The 16,019-nt window shown below is 37.1% G+C and overlaps 1 protein-coding gene across 1 annotated transcript in view; it reads left to right on the top strand.

The window, feature by feature from the left end:
- KIAA0020 (KIAA0020 ortholog) overlaps positions 1 to 15,660 on the top strand; it is a gene marked incomplete at its 3' end in the record, with an annotated part of 16,274 nt that extends 614 nt beyond the window's left edge. The window contains 13 exon segments of the mRNA XM_009074990.1: positions 806 to 988; positions 2,827 to 2,962; positions 3,720 to 3,795; positions 4,575 to 4,668; positions 4,886 to 4,952; positions 6,299 to 6,473; positions 7,362 to 7,490; positions 9,109 to 9,207; positions 10,264 to 10,317; positions 11,879 to 11,959; positions 13,393 to 13,535; positions 14,295 to 14,517; positions 15,573 to 15,660. Of these exon segments, the coding sequence (XP_009073238.1) occupies positions 806 to 988; positions 2,827 to 2,962; positions 3,720 to 3,795; positions 4,575 to 4,668; positions 4,886 to 4,952; positions 6,299 to 6,473; positions 7,362 to 7,490; positions 9,109 to 9,207; positions 10,264 to 10,317; positions 11,879 to 11,959; positions 13,393 to 13,535; positions 14,295 to 14,517; positions 15,573 to 15,660 (1,548 nt within the window).
- Between the last annotated feature and the right edge of the window lie 359 nt (positions 15,661 to 16,019).

Raw genomic sequence — 16,019 nt, 5'->3', positions numbered from 1 at the left:
CAGGGCATGAAGGGCAACGTCCTGCAGCTTTGCAGAACAGCCCCATGTACTAGTGGTGGAGTTTCCCTCACTGGAGATAGTCAAAAGTCACCTGAACATAGTCCTGGGCAGCCAGGTTTGTGTGGCACTGCATGAGCAGGAGGGTTGGACCAGATGACATCCAGAGGTGGATTCCAACCTCAGCTATTCTGTGGCTTATCTTGCATTCAAAACTTTACTGACTCTGTGAGCAACTGACTTAAAAAGAGTAAAGCTGAAATGCTTTAAGTAGGTTGCATTGCAAGCCTTTCAGCCTGATTTGATTCACCTAAAATAATTAAAAATTTCAAATTTATAACCTTTTGCTTTCCCACATTAAGGGAAAAGTCTATTTGAGACTTGAAGTAAGGTTGTGTGAAAGTGCCATGGGTTTGGATTGAGAAGATACCTTTCAGTGTTTGCTCTCTTCTCCTCAGGACAGATGATGTCAAAGCAGCTCTGACCATAAACTGTGAAAAGATGATTTGGGGATTGATGACTTTTTGATGTCAGGGATGGTGAAATTCTTAATGTGCAATAATCTTCTTTACACCTGACCTGTTACACTGCTCCGAGAAAATAATGCCTGGGCAAAACTTCCTTAGAGAAACCCACCCAAGGGCTGCAGTGAAAATACTGGCTTTGAGAAGCACGTAAGAGTTATTGTTAAATGTAGAACTGTTACTGCAAAGTAGTTTAATCCTTGTTAGAATAATACTGTGTTTTTTATTTTGAAGTAGCAGTAGCTCTATGATAGAATTTTAATTTCTGTTTTGTTGGTTCATAGATTCAGGCCCACCAAAGAAACGCTCTAACGAAGAAGATGAGGAGGGAAAACCTAAATCCATTTCCAAGAAATTTGTTAAAGGACAGTTAAAACCTGGAAGAGCTACTGTCAAGCAATTTAAGAATAAACAGCAACCAGAAAAGTTTGCAAAGAAGAGGAAGATCCAAGATGGTGAAGAGGGAGGTGAGCAGATTTTTAAGCATGGATATCAGTGGAAAACAGGTTTTGGAAAACACACTGTTCCTCTAGGTCTTCTCTTGCCCCCTGCCTTATCACCTTTCCAAATTGGCTGAATAAATCCAGGTTTACTTCCTGTTTAATTGTTGCTGTGGGAAAAATATCTTCACTTGACTGAGCTTCAGGCCAAAGTCATGAGAATCAACAGTTTATTAATTTTCTTAGAAGTCAAAAGTAAATGCAGTAGCAAATTTAAATAATTGGCATGCCATCCTGGGGCTGTGTGTTTTAATGACAGTATTAAGTAGCTGGCTTGAAACTGGTCATTTCACCACACATTTGGAAAATATGGAGCTTTTCATAGACTGTTCTGGAAATGAAATTGTTCTAAAGTACTTGCTATAAACTTTACAATAGAAATTCATGAAACAGTGTTGATTATCCGATATTTTGTTTACATGGTCCACACTATCTGGTCATCACCGCAAAAAAAAAAAGACATCACGGGTGTTATCACTGCTTTTACATTTTATGGCTTTTTGTTTGTTTCTTTAGACAGACTAAATTGTCTCATTTTTTCACTGTTTCCATGTTTTTTTTTTTAACTTTGTTTCTTCTGCATGAGATCTTTATGTTGTCCCTTCCTCTGCTGTGAAGCAAAGCTCTACTGGGACAAATAGAATCATAGAATCAACTGGGTTGGAAAAGACCTCCAAGATCATCAAGTCCAAATGTATCGTGGTTACTAGACCACGGCACTAAGTGCCACATCCAGTCCCAACTTAAAAACCTCCAGGAACGGTAAATTTACCACCTCCCCAGGCAGCCCATTCCAATGCCTGACTACTGTCTCTGTAAAAAATCTCTTCCTAATATCCAAGCTAAACCTCCCCTGGCAGAGCTTGAGTCTGTGCCCTTTTGTCCTACTGCTGGTTGCCTGGGAGAAGAGACCAACCCCCACCTGACTCCAACCTCCTTTCAGGGAGTTGTAGAGGGTGATAAGGTCTCCCCTGAGCCTCCTCTTCCTCAGGCTAAACAACCCCAGCTCCCTCAGCCTCCTCTCATAGCACTTGTGCTCATAGCATTGTAAAATGAAAAGTGGATTCTTAATGTGAGAGGTTTTCCAGTTATGCAGAAAAATGTTATTTGTTTGAAGGGCAGTAGATGATGTTGAGTATTTTATTGTTCAGTATCTTTATTGTTCCCTTTAGAAGTAATAGTTTGCATGACTTGCTTCTGTAAATCCATGTAGTATAAGATGGTGTCTTTTGTCAGGGTGTGAATAGAACTAAAATCAAATTCTTGAAGTTTTTCTGTTTTATAACCTTACTTGGCTGAGTTTGTTGTATGGCAGGGTGCAGCTGTTGTATAGTAAAATCCTAGGTGTAAGGAATTTGACTGAATAAAAAGATTAAGCATATAAAAAGGCATTATATTATTTTTCCTTTTTCTGACATTTCAGATGTGTGTCTTTGAGTTAGGGCTCTTCTTTTGAGAAAGGGAAAAGTATGTATGAAGACAGAACGAACTAAAAGGCAGAATTATTTGGGGGTGCATCTTGAGTCAATTTTCAAGCTATTAAGAGACTTGCAATGCATCCTTTGACAACTTTGAGGAAAATTAATTGTTTGACTTGTTCTTCCAATATTCTAGAAGTGGCAATTGCTAGCTTAGCATACTTGGTCAATATTTATGCTTTAGTGTTAGCTGGCTGGGTAACTGCAGGCGAAAGTCCTGAATGGTTAGCAATTCAAGTCATAGAGCTACCACAGTTTATACTGATAAAAGAATTCCATTGCTCTTCTTTTACTGACTGTAGAAAATGTATTTATTTTTGTCTTAAGGGTCAGATTCCAAGAAGCCAAAGTGGAGTGATTTCAAAAAGAAAAGGAAGGAGTTAAAGCAAGCCAGACAAATTAATGATAAAAGTAATTATGACATAATTGTAAAATCAAAGCAAATATGGGAAAATATGAGAAGGTAATAATGATTTCATTTTTCTTTCATTCTGTTGACTTTTAGTCATAAATTGCCAGCATACTCTTTCTCATTTTGTAATTATATAAAATTGTATTTGCACAGTGAAACTCCATGGGTGAACAAAATTATTAGATGCAATTCTGTAGATGGTTCAGAGTATGGTGACCCATGGTGCCAGCAATGCCTGGAGCGAACTTGCATTTTAGGCTAAAATTTGTGATAAATGCTTAAGGAGTTGTCTTACGGTCTTGTTTGGTTTTGTTTTGTTGGGTTTTTTTGAATCCTGAAGCACAGAGCAATGACTGATTCACTCTAATCTTGCAGTGGGATCATTGGATGAGTTTTGTGGAGGTTCATGTACTTTCTGGGGTGTAATTCCAGAACTGGGACCTCATATTAGAAAGAGGAGTTCATTTTGCTTGCTCCAAGTGTCTGTGCTTTGGAGTTTTGGCTGTAAGATCTTGCTTACAGATCTTTGGATCTAACTACAAATCTGAATTTATGTTTCAAATAATATTGCTCAAAAAAAGAAAAAGGTTAAAGTGTGGAAATCTGGTTTGATTTCAGGAACTGAATCTGCTGAATTACCCCTGTCTACAGGCTTAATGAATGACCATGTAAATTTGGATTAGCAGAGGCTAACCTAGTTTTATCTTGTACTGTCTTGCTTCTTAATTTATAGATACAAATGAATCATACTACAAAACTGCTGCTTCCTCGATTAAAATTGTTTTACTGGGGCTTTTTTTGCTTGTAGGAAGAAATGTGATAATGAGAAGCGAGAAAAGCTAATGAATGAACTACAGAAGCTTCTTCAGGGGAAAATGAAAAATGTAAGAAAAACTAATGGCATAGTGCACCAATTCACGAAAGCTTTTATAAATAACGGTGAACTATAAATGAACTTTTAACAGTATAGTACTATAGTACCTGCTTGTCCGAAAGCTGCAGGGAATCTTTTTGAACTGAGTAAAAAGAACTAAAACAGGGCTGAAAGACTGCATTTGGCACCTGGATTTCAGGAGAGTAATCCTGGGATACTGTGTCTGTCAACTGGCTATTACAAGGTTGTCTGTTTTGCCAAGCAGCTTTAATCCAGTGAAGTTCTGTGTTAACTCAGGTTCAGAATCTCAGAGCTCTGATTAATTATGGTTCTTGCTTTGCAGCTTTCTAGAGAAGTTAGCATCCTGTTACTTAAATATACTTAACAGTCTTTCTGGTCTTGAAATGTATAAATTTGTAGTGAAATGCATGTTGGATTTTTAAGTGATTCTTGGTATTCCATACTAAAGTGGAACTGTCTCATCACACTCACTATGAAATTAGAAAAAAAAGCTGAGATGCCATTTAATGGTTTTATTTTGGTATTAAAAACTTAAATGCATGTCCTGATTGTCGGAACTGCAAGTATTCTCTGTATTTCATTTGATAGAATACTTGTAAAGTGGTAAAAAACCCTTAAATTTGTTAAAAAGAGGTAACTGCTTTTATAATTGCCATTACATGCTACACATGGCATAAAACATATACCAGAGAGCACGTACATTAAAGTAAATGTGGTGCATAATGCCTTTTGAATGACTTGGGGTAATGAAATATCTCTGTCCTTTAGTTGGCATTTGCACATGATTCCACTCGAGTGATCCAGTGCTTTATTCAGTATGGTAATGCGAAGCAAAGACAAGAGACATTTGAAGAACTCAAAGGTACTTTCTTCCCATTTACATTTTATGTATATCCTTTTCTGTTGTTGTTAGGATGCACTTAAACAAGGCACATTATTTCCTCTTGAGTGTTTTAACTTTTTTTTCTGAATTAATGCATCATTTCTAGTGAGCTCTTCAAAGTTATTTAAGTAATGACATCTTGGTTTGTAGAGTTAATGTAGTGAAAAATTAGCTCAATGCTTCTCTCTTCTTCTAGACAGCCTAGTGGAGTTGAGCAAGTCAAAATATTCCAGAAATATTGTGAAGAAATTTCTCATGTATGGGTGAGTATGAAGTGAATCTGCTAATCTGTGTTGCCTTGTTTCATTTCCAGTGTGACTGCTGCTCTTAATCTATAGTCCATCGATCATGACTAAAAAAAAAATGTGTCTCTAGAAACATCATTATAATAAGGATGAGACAGGGGAGTGTCTAGTATTGCTAAGAGCAGCTTTCCTTTTGCAAAAAGTAACGCTAAAGCTGTATGCATCGAGGAAAACATGCCAAAAATGGTCAGATCTGCGCTCAAAGTTGATCTTCACCCTATACAAAGGACAGGCTTTAAAGATTTTTCTCTAGTTAGTGTTTCAGGATGATATTCTTTATTCTGTAGAATTTATCCACTGGTGGGTTTTTTCCATCCAAATACCTTGTAATTTCTCCCTATTCCTGGCTTTCCTGCTGTATTTTCATAAATGCTGCAAGGATGTTCCAGATGTATATATTTCATGGTTTCTGTGCTAAAACTTACTACATTAATGTGTTTCCAAAAATAAAGCTATCAATAGGCAAAGTGCTGGTCATGCACTTGGGACTCAACAACCCTGTGCAGTGCTGCAGGCTGGGGAAAGACAAGAAGCCTTAGGACACTGGAAGTTCCTAATACATTCTCATTTTAAGCAATAGCACCTCAGGGCACCTCTCACACTACTTTTTTGGCCAAGGGAGACAAAGTGAACTTGTGTTTGGGTTTTTTTTGAAGACTGCTAGGAAGTGATCAGGCCTCTGTACTTAGCATGGGTGAGGCCACACCTCAAGTACTGTGTTCAGTTTTGGGCCTGTCACTGAAAAGGACATTAAGGTGCTGGAGCACATCCAGTGAAGGGCTACAAGGCTCATAAAAGGTCTGGGACACATGTCCTATGAGGAACAGCTGTGGGTATTGGGTTTGTTTAGCTTTGAGAAGAGTCAGCTCAGGGGTGACCTCACTGCTCTCTACAGCTGCCTGACAGGGAGTTGTAGAGAGGTGGGGGATGTTCTCTTCTGCCATTCCTGCAGTGAGAGGGCTAGAGGGAATGGTCATAAGGTGAGGCAGGGAGATGCAGATTAGGTGTTAGGAAAATATTTTTTAGCTTGTAGGGTGAAAATTCTAGTGCCTAACCGTGAATATTTTTAGGAAAAAACCAGGGAGGTGGTGCAGTCACCATCCCTGGAAGTGTTTATGAGGTGTCTGGATGTGACACTGGAGGATCTGGTTGAGGGTTTAGTGGTTCCAGCAGTGACAGGTTAATGGTTGGACTCAAGGATCTTAGAGATCTCCTCCAACTTTGATGATTCTATGATTCTATGAATAGGTAAAGTTATGTCTAAAAGTCTCAACTATTTCTTCTTATATTTCCTTGTGAAACAGGACAAAACCACAAGTTGCAGAAATAATAAAGTGTTTTAAAGGCCATGTGAAAAAATTGCTCCGTCATTCTGAAGCATCTGCTATAGTGGAATATGCGTATAATGACAAAGCCATTCTGGAGCAAAGGAATATGCTGACAGAAGAACTATATGGGAACACTTTCAAAGTTTACAAGGTAGTGTTTCAATACTTTGTAGTTTAAGGTGGTTTAGCATATGAAACATGATCTGTTTAGCAGCCTGTGAAATCAAATGCAGTGTTAACTTCCATCATTCTAGCATTCTTGGCATAAGTGCTTCAAGTGGTCATACATTGTGGTCCAAACCTGAGACTCAACACTGGATTTATAAAAAAATTACAATGTAGTCTTTAAAAAAGACCTGGAATTTCTAGGAGTTTTGTTGAATTGTGTGGTTCACTCTTCCTCCTGCTTCCAATTCTCTACCTTCCCTCCCCCAGCCATAGCAGGGCCCATTAAAAATACCTTCTAATTTTCTGTTTAGTCAGACTGTTCTTCTAACAGTGGATTATTTTAGAAGAGTTACCAGTGTAATTCTTTAGTTGAGATATCAGGAAGTGCTTCTGTACTTAAGGTATATAGTATATATTCCTTCTCTCTGCTGCTCTTGAACTGGAATTTCCTGGACCTGTTAAGTTGTCAGTTCATTGACTTTTAGTGTTGCCCTCTTATGTGCACGTACTGTTGTGCAGGATTTGTGCTTGGCTCGGGAGCACCTTAACACAGTACTGGTTTTGTCTATTTTACCTTGTATCTGCCAGTCTCATGAAGAACTGACATAACTGGCAAAAAGCAGGTCAGACTAAAGAAGTTTTTTTTTATTTACTAATAAATAACATTTGATTTGTAGAAACTTAAATTTGCAGCTTCTGACATACTCAAAAAAGGCAGATTTTCATCTTTTAAATTGTAAAAACTGTTAATTTTGCAGAAAATTCATTTTGGTTTTGATATTGTTCTTGAATTTTGATAGAAAAGGGACTAAATGTTATAATTTCCTAAGAACTCTGGTACTTAATGGAAACAATTGCACATTCATTTCAGACACCTGTTCTCCCAACACTGGATAAAGTGTTAGAAGCTCAGCCTGAAAAGAGAGAGGCCATCTTGGATGAAATGAAACAGATTCTTACACCAATGGCACAAAAGTAAGAACAAAATCTGATTTAAGATGTGACAATTTAGCATGAACCAGTTTGTTTCTGACACACGAGCAGACAGTGATACTGATACTCCTATGACAGTGATATTGATACTCTCCTAAGCTCCAACATTACTGTATTTTATAGTAAGTAAGTATGTTTTTATCTGAAGTGTCATAATGAGTATCATATCTTAATTTTGAACTGCATTCTGTAAACTGAAGTCTCCTCTGCCCCAGTCAAACAATTGCTAGAAATCCCACACTGTGATGTGTTTCCATAATGCATTTTTAGATAAGTTTCTTTTATGAGAAAATAGGTTTTAGAATTGATAATTACGTCTAGTAAATGCCAAACACCTAATCCAAAATGACTTTTCTGTGCATGGCTAGCTTTTTTGAATACAAAAGAGGTATCGGTAGCGTATGTTAAAATGATTATTTATGGAGGACTTGTTGCTTATTTTCATCTTCCCAAATACAGAGAGGCGGTGATAAAGCACTCACTGGTACATAAAGTATTTTTGGACTTTTTCACTTTTGCTCTTCCAAAACAAAGATCCGTAAGTATGCTTATTTTGGTTTTTGTCTTTCAGTGAGGTCTTTTCTGTCTTCTTGTAAAAGCGTTGTAGATGAGATGGACAAAAGTACGCATCTTTCATTCTCAGAGTTTTTCACATCTGGTGATTCTAGATAGGTGTCTGGCGAGTAGTGCTGTATGGAGGTTAACACAGTGAGCTTGCACACTAAAGCAGGTGTTTGTGATACTTGAATTTTAAAAAAAAAAAATCTGATGAAATTACTTTGTTTCCTCTCTTAATGCTAAATGTTTCTTCTCGGTAGCTGGGGAATAATTAAAGGTTGGACCATTGCTTCCAGTACTTTAGCTTTCCAGTGCATGGTTTCTTAACCCCTTACAGTGATTGTCCAAAAATCTCTTAACCAAAATACAATGAAATTGGGCCCTTCTGTCAGCAGCCAAAACTTTGCTGCCTCCTCTGAACCAAGCATATGGTTCTGTAGACATACCACTATATATTAAATTGCAATTTTAAGATTACCTCAGGCATTTTTGCAAAAAACAGCCTAAATCCATGCGTGTGATGTGACCTTGATTAAACGATATCCTGCGTGATTTCCCCTGTCTTCAAGCTGTGTCCATCATCTTTGCTCCCGTTCTGCAGTTCAGAGCCATCTCTCTGGTGTATAACATAACCTGGTGCTTAAATGACTTTTTAGTTCTTACTTTCTGGCTAATACCCTATGTGTATACATGAATTGCATCACCTTCAAAGATTTGTGCCTAAATTAGTGGTTATCTTTGTCTCTAATTTCTGTCTTAGTCTGAGCACCCTTACGTGGATTTTATGTAATAGGACAGCTGACAAGCTTTAATGCAGTTGTGATTTCATAGGATGATTTTGATGAACAGTGTACTTTTAAAGAGAGAACGCTGGCGTCTTGAACAGACTTTTGGACTCCTTTTGAGTTGGCTTTTTATAGGTTAAGGCAGTGAGAGTAATTCTGTAGAGCCAGTTCCATAGTGTTGTGAGCACAGAAAAAATTCTTTCAGGCCCTTGACCCCCCCCACCATGAGATTTCTCAAGCCTTTTGTTTGACCTTTTTGCATTATCACCTTTTCTTCCCCAGGAAATGATAGAAGCTATCAGAGAGGCTGTCATCTACCTGGCACACACTCATGATGGAGCCCGAGTAGCAATGCACTGTTTATGGCATGGCACCCCCAAGGTAATGTTAGGTTTCCCTCTACCTAGTCCTCTTTAATAACAGTCTAGTCTAGGTTATGATAGCCCACATGGGTCCTTCTGCTAGCACGCATTTTCGTGCAGTTAAGTATTTGACGGCAAGGTTAAATACTGGCCCCTCTTTACCTATTGGCAAACATAAGCAGTATATTTTTGGGAATCAAGTGCTTTCATTAGAACTTCTATAGTGGAAGCATCTGCTTTTATTTTTTTTATTTTCAGCAGAAATCCTGGAGGTGACACATAAAGCCTTTCATTTGTCCCATAGATTTCTTAATAACAAGTGAAATTGGCAGGAGGGAGAGGACAGTAAAGAAGTCATAATGTGAAACCATGTTTGGCTTTGGAATGCCAAGACTTATAAAATGTTGTAGGAACAGTGATTTAATTTCATCTGCTGATTGAAATACTTTAGGTGAAGTGTATGTTGTCACCTCTTGGAAATACTGTAATGCTTCCTATCTTTTTCTGTATTAAAAAAAAAAAGAATAAATGGAGTGCTTGTCAAAGCGCACAGAAAAAAAATGAAGTTCATAGGATTTAGGGGTAGTAAGGGTCTAAAGAAGACTGAGCAGTGATTGCAAGAACCAAAAATACAAGCACTGAGAAAACTTTGTGACAAAAAATCTTGCGCTTAAGAGGGTTTTGCTACAAGTTGGCGTTTCAGGTGCTGTTGAATAGGTTTCCTTCCAAATGAAGAGTTGAAACGCATTCTTCTTTAAGTAATGAACAAAATAGAGGTGAATGTATGTGGTGGGTTGGGGTTTTTTCCAAGTTTTTTTGGCATCTCCCATGGGTGGGCAGGACTTGTAAACATACCACAGCACCTGTCTGGGATTAAGTATTTCACAACTCAGGTTTAACTTTTCATAGTGGTTCTAGGTGTAGACTAATAGTACAGATGTGAGTCTTTGGTAAATAGCCTGTCCTTTAGTAAGCAAATTGGAGGCTATCTTTTTGATAATGTAAATAGCAGTTTAATTATTCAGAGTCACTGGAATTCTAGGGTCATTTGAGTTTCCTGTTTCCTTTTGGATAGGACAGAAAAGTCATTGTGAAAACTATGAAGACGTATATTGAAAAAATGGCAACGGTGAGTGTTCATTAACCATTTATTTCACAGACTGAAGCAGAAGTGATTTGATAGAGGCTAATTTGAATGTTATTTGGTACTGGAAATAACTATAAGAATTAAAAACTAAATTTAAAACAGTAATTAGATCATGTGAAATAATTGAACTTAATGGAATATTCAGAGACATACCAAGAAGCTTCACTGTGGGCACTACATGCAGTACTATGCTTCTTTAAAGTAACTGAGTTCATTATTAGTCCTTAATTTTTTTTCTACTTTTCCTTTTGTTGATACCAACTTCATATTGCATGTTCATACGGCTTTTTGGTTAATTCTTCTTGGTTGGGAGTAAAACATCATTTATAAAGAAGAGGAAGAATAATCAAGATGTGTTGGAGATGTTGTTGAAATGCTGTTTGACCATGCATTTTCTTATTAGATGCTCAATTTTTTCAAGTCAAGAAGCTTCAAAATGAATTAATGGTGGAGTGACATACAGTGGGGGAAGTCTGTGTTTTATTTTTTTCTGCACAACATATATTTTGAGACTGCAGCACCAGTAGAGTAACAGTTTTGACTAGATTTCATAATAGTGGGCAAAACTAACTGTGAAGAAGAACATTTTAAACTTATTCTCTTCCTGGCTGATGTATTTTTCTGTTTGCTAGTAGTTGATATGGTCTCAGTCAGTGGCCTCTAAACTTTTTTGATCACATCCTGAGCATGCATCCCCGATACATATATATATTTATGTATATACCTACATGTACTGCTGCACTAGTATACATTATAAAACATACACAGAAATAGAATTTCAAAAGGATGAGACAAAGATAACCAGAGCTTATTTTTATTTATTAACGGTACCAAAAATTATTTTCTTTCTGCTCTGCAATGGATTGTCTTGTGGAACCCACTTTGGGGGCCACTGGTCTAAGTAATATTTCTCTCCATACTTTTCTAGTACCAGAATAAATGAGTTGTTGTGGTTTATAAATTATACGGAAATATGAGGCAGTGACTAAATAATAGCTAAAGCAACACCAGACCACTGAAGGTCTGGCTTCGCTTGGATGTAGACTCTCACTTATGTACAAGTGAATTGTGTTATACCCCTTTGAATATGCTAGGGACTTGCTCTGCAGCAGTGAAATATGAGCTGTATGGCTCATTGGAGAGGCACGACCTCCAAAACCACGATATGTGGCTTAACTCAGTTTTAAGCAAGTCCACCGTGGAAATAAAATCTGTATGTAATGTTTCTGCAGGACAAATCCTATGATTTCAAATTATGATTACACAATAGAATTAGCTTAATACCTTGGATGTGATAAAACAGTATATCCACCTAAAATGGCAGGAATACCTTTGTTTAAACAACATATTTCTCTTAATAAGCCTTACATTTAGAGAGTGCCTCAATGTTGGGCTTCTCTTTTGCTGTGACAGTAGTCAGAATTTGCTTGTGGTTCATGTTGTGTTATGTTTCAGATGACAAACTCTCAGAAGTACTGATTCTAATTCGATTAGTATATTCATAAAACTTGACCATGTGATTTCTGATGTCTCATCTTTGCAGGGTGAATTTTCTCATCTGGTCTTGCTGGCAGCATTTGATTGCATTGATGACACTAAACTTGTGAAACAGTTAATTATATCAGTAAGTAATTCAATTTTTCCTAGAATAGTGTATTATATAGTTAGTGTCAGTCTGTTTGTCAGTGTAGTGGACGATGAGAGTAGAAATCCATCTGCTTTTTTAAACTATTTAAATACTTTTCATCTCTGCTGTTTCATTATGTATGTGTATCATGATTAGGTTTTTCTATTCATAGCAGACCATAGCACTTTGATATGCCATTTTTTTTTTATTTATTTGAATTAGTTTTTAAGCCAGATTCAGTGCTTGCTGAAATTTATCCTTTTTGTGCATGTTCATTCTGCCTAATGGATGACTGGAGTTACTTTAAAGTCAGTGTCTCGTGTTGTGGAAGTTTGAACTCTGCTACTATTTCAAAAGATTAAATCGGTGGAAAACTCTAGAAGGAGGATGTTACCATTTCCATTTTGTAAGCAAAAATATTTGCATCCTGCATGCAGGGTTATTAACATTGATGTACATGTTGTAATCTGCTGATAGTGGTATTCATCCTATAACTTTAAAGTCTGCAGTTTAGAGGCAGTGGCAGGGAGATACAATAAGGCAAATGTTCTGAGATTAGGAATTAATCCATCATCAAAGAGAATGAAAGATTTACTGTTTGGTCATCCTACCACATCAATCTGGACAGAAGAGTAAAGGTGAACAAGGAGAAGTGGCCTTCACACATACAGAATTGGCCTATCTGGGTGTGTATGAGGTTAGGAATGGGGAAAGGATGGCAGGAAAAAGGAAAAAAAATAACAGATAAGATCTGCTCTTCAGACAGTGAATGTAAACTAGTAGCAGATGTTGAGATGGGGGCATCTTAAATTCAAGCATTGAAGCATAATCTTTAGAAGAATCGAACCCTTAAAATTTTCTCAAAGAGCAGTTAGACTTCCAAAATACCTTACACTGATTATCATTCTATCCATAATAAAATTTAGCATTAGGAAGGTAAATAAACTAATAAGATTTGAGAAGGAGAAAAGGTCGTGCTTGTGCAAAGCTTGTACTGGGTTTTTTGTTTGTTTGTTTGTGTTTTTTTCAGTAGTCTTATAAGCCTTGTCATTTATGTGGATTGACACTATAGCTGGGAATTTGTAGGTAAGGGAAGGTTTTAAATACTTAAATCATTCAAGGAATGTCTTCTCATCATCTCTCAGCTCCTCAGAGTCTTACCAGGACCAGAGAATGTGTGGTGCTTTGAAACTCCATATGCGATTGGAACTGTACATTGTGAACTTGGCATGTGTAAGGTTCAGGCAGGTTTTAGCACATGATCCCTCTTTCATGAGGACTCCACAAAAACTGTGCTGGGGAGATACTACCAAGGAGAGATAGTATGTCTGTGTCATTTAGGGTTTCTCCTTGTACTTTCTCACAGTTCTGGCACAGAAGGCGACCAAGAACTAGTATTTCATTAATGCTTTGTTGCTGTTCATTTACAGGAAATAAATGCTTCTTTGCCCAATATAATAAACAACAAATATGGAAAGAAGGTCTTGTTGTACTTGCTAAGTCCTAGAGACCCTGCACATTTTGTTCCAGAAATCATCACACTTCTGCAACACGGAGATGGAAATGCCTATAGGTAACTCAGAAATGTTAAATTGTTAACTTCAGATAGGTTAGAAGAGTTCATGCAACTCTCTGTCAGTATTGAATTTCAACTTTTCTTCATAATAAATCTAAGTAATGTAAATGTATGTAAATAAATACATAAGTAGTATTTGATACATTAATCTGCCTTAGTTTTTGGGGTTTTTCTTGTTTAAATTTCATATACGATGATTGGTAACCAGCGGTGTATCGGTGAACAGCAGTTTACCCCCTTTGTAAAGTGCAAATACAGTGATACACTTTTTGTGTAAACTCCTGTATCAAATTTGGTGTAGAAGAAAACCTGTACTTGGCACTACTGGTTTTTTGAGTTGCTTTAAAGTATGTCTCAAAAATCTAGCATTAAAAATGGAAATTGTTAATTTTGGTTCAATCTCTGGTTATTGACATTGATGCTTATCAGCTTTTGAAGAAGGAGCAGTTTTAGATGATTAGTGAGCTGTTTAAGAAATGTATCTCGGTAGCTGAGACCACAACTAAAAAAATAATCAGAGGGTAAGCTATCAGTAACAAAATACTCTGAGGTTTAAAGGCAGTCAGGTTTAAACACATTCTCACTTCGTGTGTTTTTAAATTGTGTGTGCAATGTGTGTTTAATTGTATGTGAAAGAGAGGGAAGAATAATGCTTTATTTTCTGTCTCAAGTAGCATATATGTTCTGAATTTCTGGTTGCATGATGTGCATGTACAGAGCAAGTCTTCTGCAGTAACCTGCTGTCTCTTTAATCAGTAAGAAGAATACTGAACTCCGTCGCCGTGAACTCCTGGAAGCCATTTCCTCACCTTTGCTAAAATATTTGGAAGAACATACCAAAGAAGTAGTGGTAGACAAAGCTACCTTTGTCTTGGTTGCTGACATCTTAAGAACAGCTCTTGGTGACATACAGCCTGCACTAGATGCAATTGCTAATTTAGCAGCGGAAGAGCTGGTTCCAGGTGGCTGTGATGGACAGGTAATGTACAGAGGACAAGGTGCTGAGATCTTGCAGATCCTTTGTATTAATAAAATGAGATCTACTATCTTTTATGCAAGACATCAGCATACTGCCCTGATAGCACTCATACATTAGACATGATCCTGTTTTCTGATATGTTGATCTTGTAGTTAATTATTATTGTACCTGGAGTGCTGGAGGTTTGAGCCAGCTGTTCAGATGAATTGTAGAGCAAGGTACTTCAATGATCTTGAATCTTCAGAATTGTCTTAAGCACTTCCTGGGAAGGTAGCTGACGAGCATGTTACATGGTCTCTCTGTTAGTGTTATCACTATGCAGTTAAGCACTTGGTAAGCTTTTATAGGTCATTTGACTGATATATTGAGAATGGCAGGGTCTCTTAGTTTTCAGGTGTGCATATCTCCAAGCAAGGGAAGATTTTAGATAACAGCCGTTTGTCTTTACATTATGATCTTCTCTTCAAAGGGTGCCCCTCCCCTATTTTGTTCAGTTAAACTCAGTGAGATACGTGTCCATAGTCTAGAAAACAGAAATTGCAGTGTACACTCCATTTAAGATATATGCTCTCTAGATTGTGCTGGATTTGCTCTGTCTTTCACCTTCTTTAAGAGGCACATTTAACAGAACTCTACATGACATACTTCTGTTCACACTTTGTGTGAACCATACCATAGTGAATTTTAAGGTCTGAGAAAACATGGGAAGTCTGGAAGTTCTTGCAAAGGCAGCCAAACCAAGAGATTCTGCTCAGTAAGAACTAAGTCCTTGGAGGGGTGGATGAAAAGTTGGTTGATAGGATTTATATTACAGAAAGTTCTTATGCTACGGGGAAGATGATAAAAATTAAACTGGTCAGTTTGAATGAGTATTCAGAAACTTGCATGAAACTCATTGATATTTGCATAGGTGGTGACTAAATGAATCAGTGTGATGAGGTGTCTGATGGCACATAACTCAAGCAGAAATATTTATGGCCAGTCATGTAACTGCATTTTGAAGCATCATCACTAAGTAATTTGGTTTTGTTTTGTTTTGTCTATTCCCCTTAAAGCTTCACATTGCAGAACATCCAGCAGGCCATCTAGTTTTGAAATGGTTAATAGAGCAAGATGAAAAAATGAAAGAGAGTGGAAAAGAAGGTATGTTGGAAATTCAGCTTGATCACTGAAATTCAGTTTGATCAACTTGACTTCAGAGTAATTGGATATTTGACCTAAAATAAGATTGTTGCTTTTATTTCTTTGCATATACTACTATATGGAAAATTTAACATTATTGCTTGTGTCTTTCTGCTGTTGTAAACTGAAACATAAACAGAATGCCAAGGATATGTTTGCTTTTTTTCTGCAACACAAATAGCGGTTGGGTTTTTTCCTCTGGGGTTTACTGTGTATTTGGGACAGGGTTCATTTCTGTGCTTAAAATGTCTTGGTAGCTTTGCTAAATTACATAGCAATTTAAGGAATAATAATAGAAACAGTGAACTCTTTCTGACAGG

The sequence above is a fragment of the Acanthisitta chloris genome, unplaced genomic scaffold (genome assembly GCF_000695815.1).
Source record: "Acanthisitta chloris isolate BGI_N310 unplaced genomic scaffold, ASM69581v1 scaffold23135, whole genome shotgun sequence".
In the NCBI taxonomy this organism is placed as follows: domain Eukaryota; kingdom Metazoa; phylum Chordata; class Aves; order Passeriformes; family Acanthisittidae; genus Acanthisitta; species Acanthisitta chloris.
Note: the sequence above shows the minus strand (reverse complement) of the source record. Positions and strands in the feature narration are given on the sequence as shown.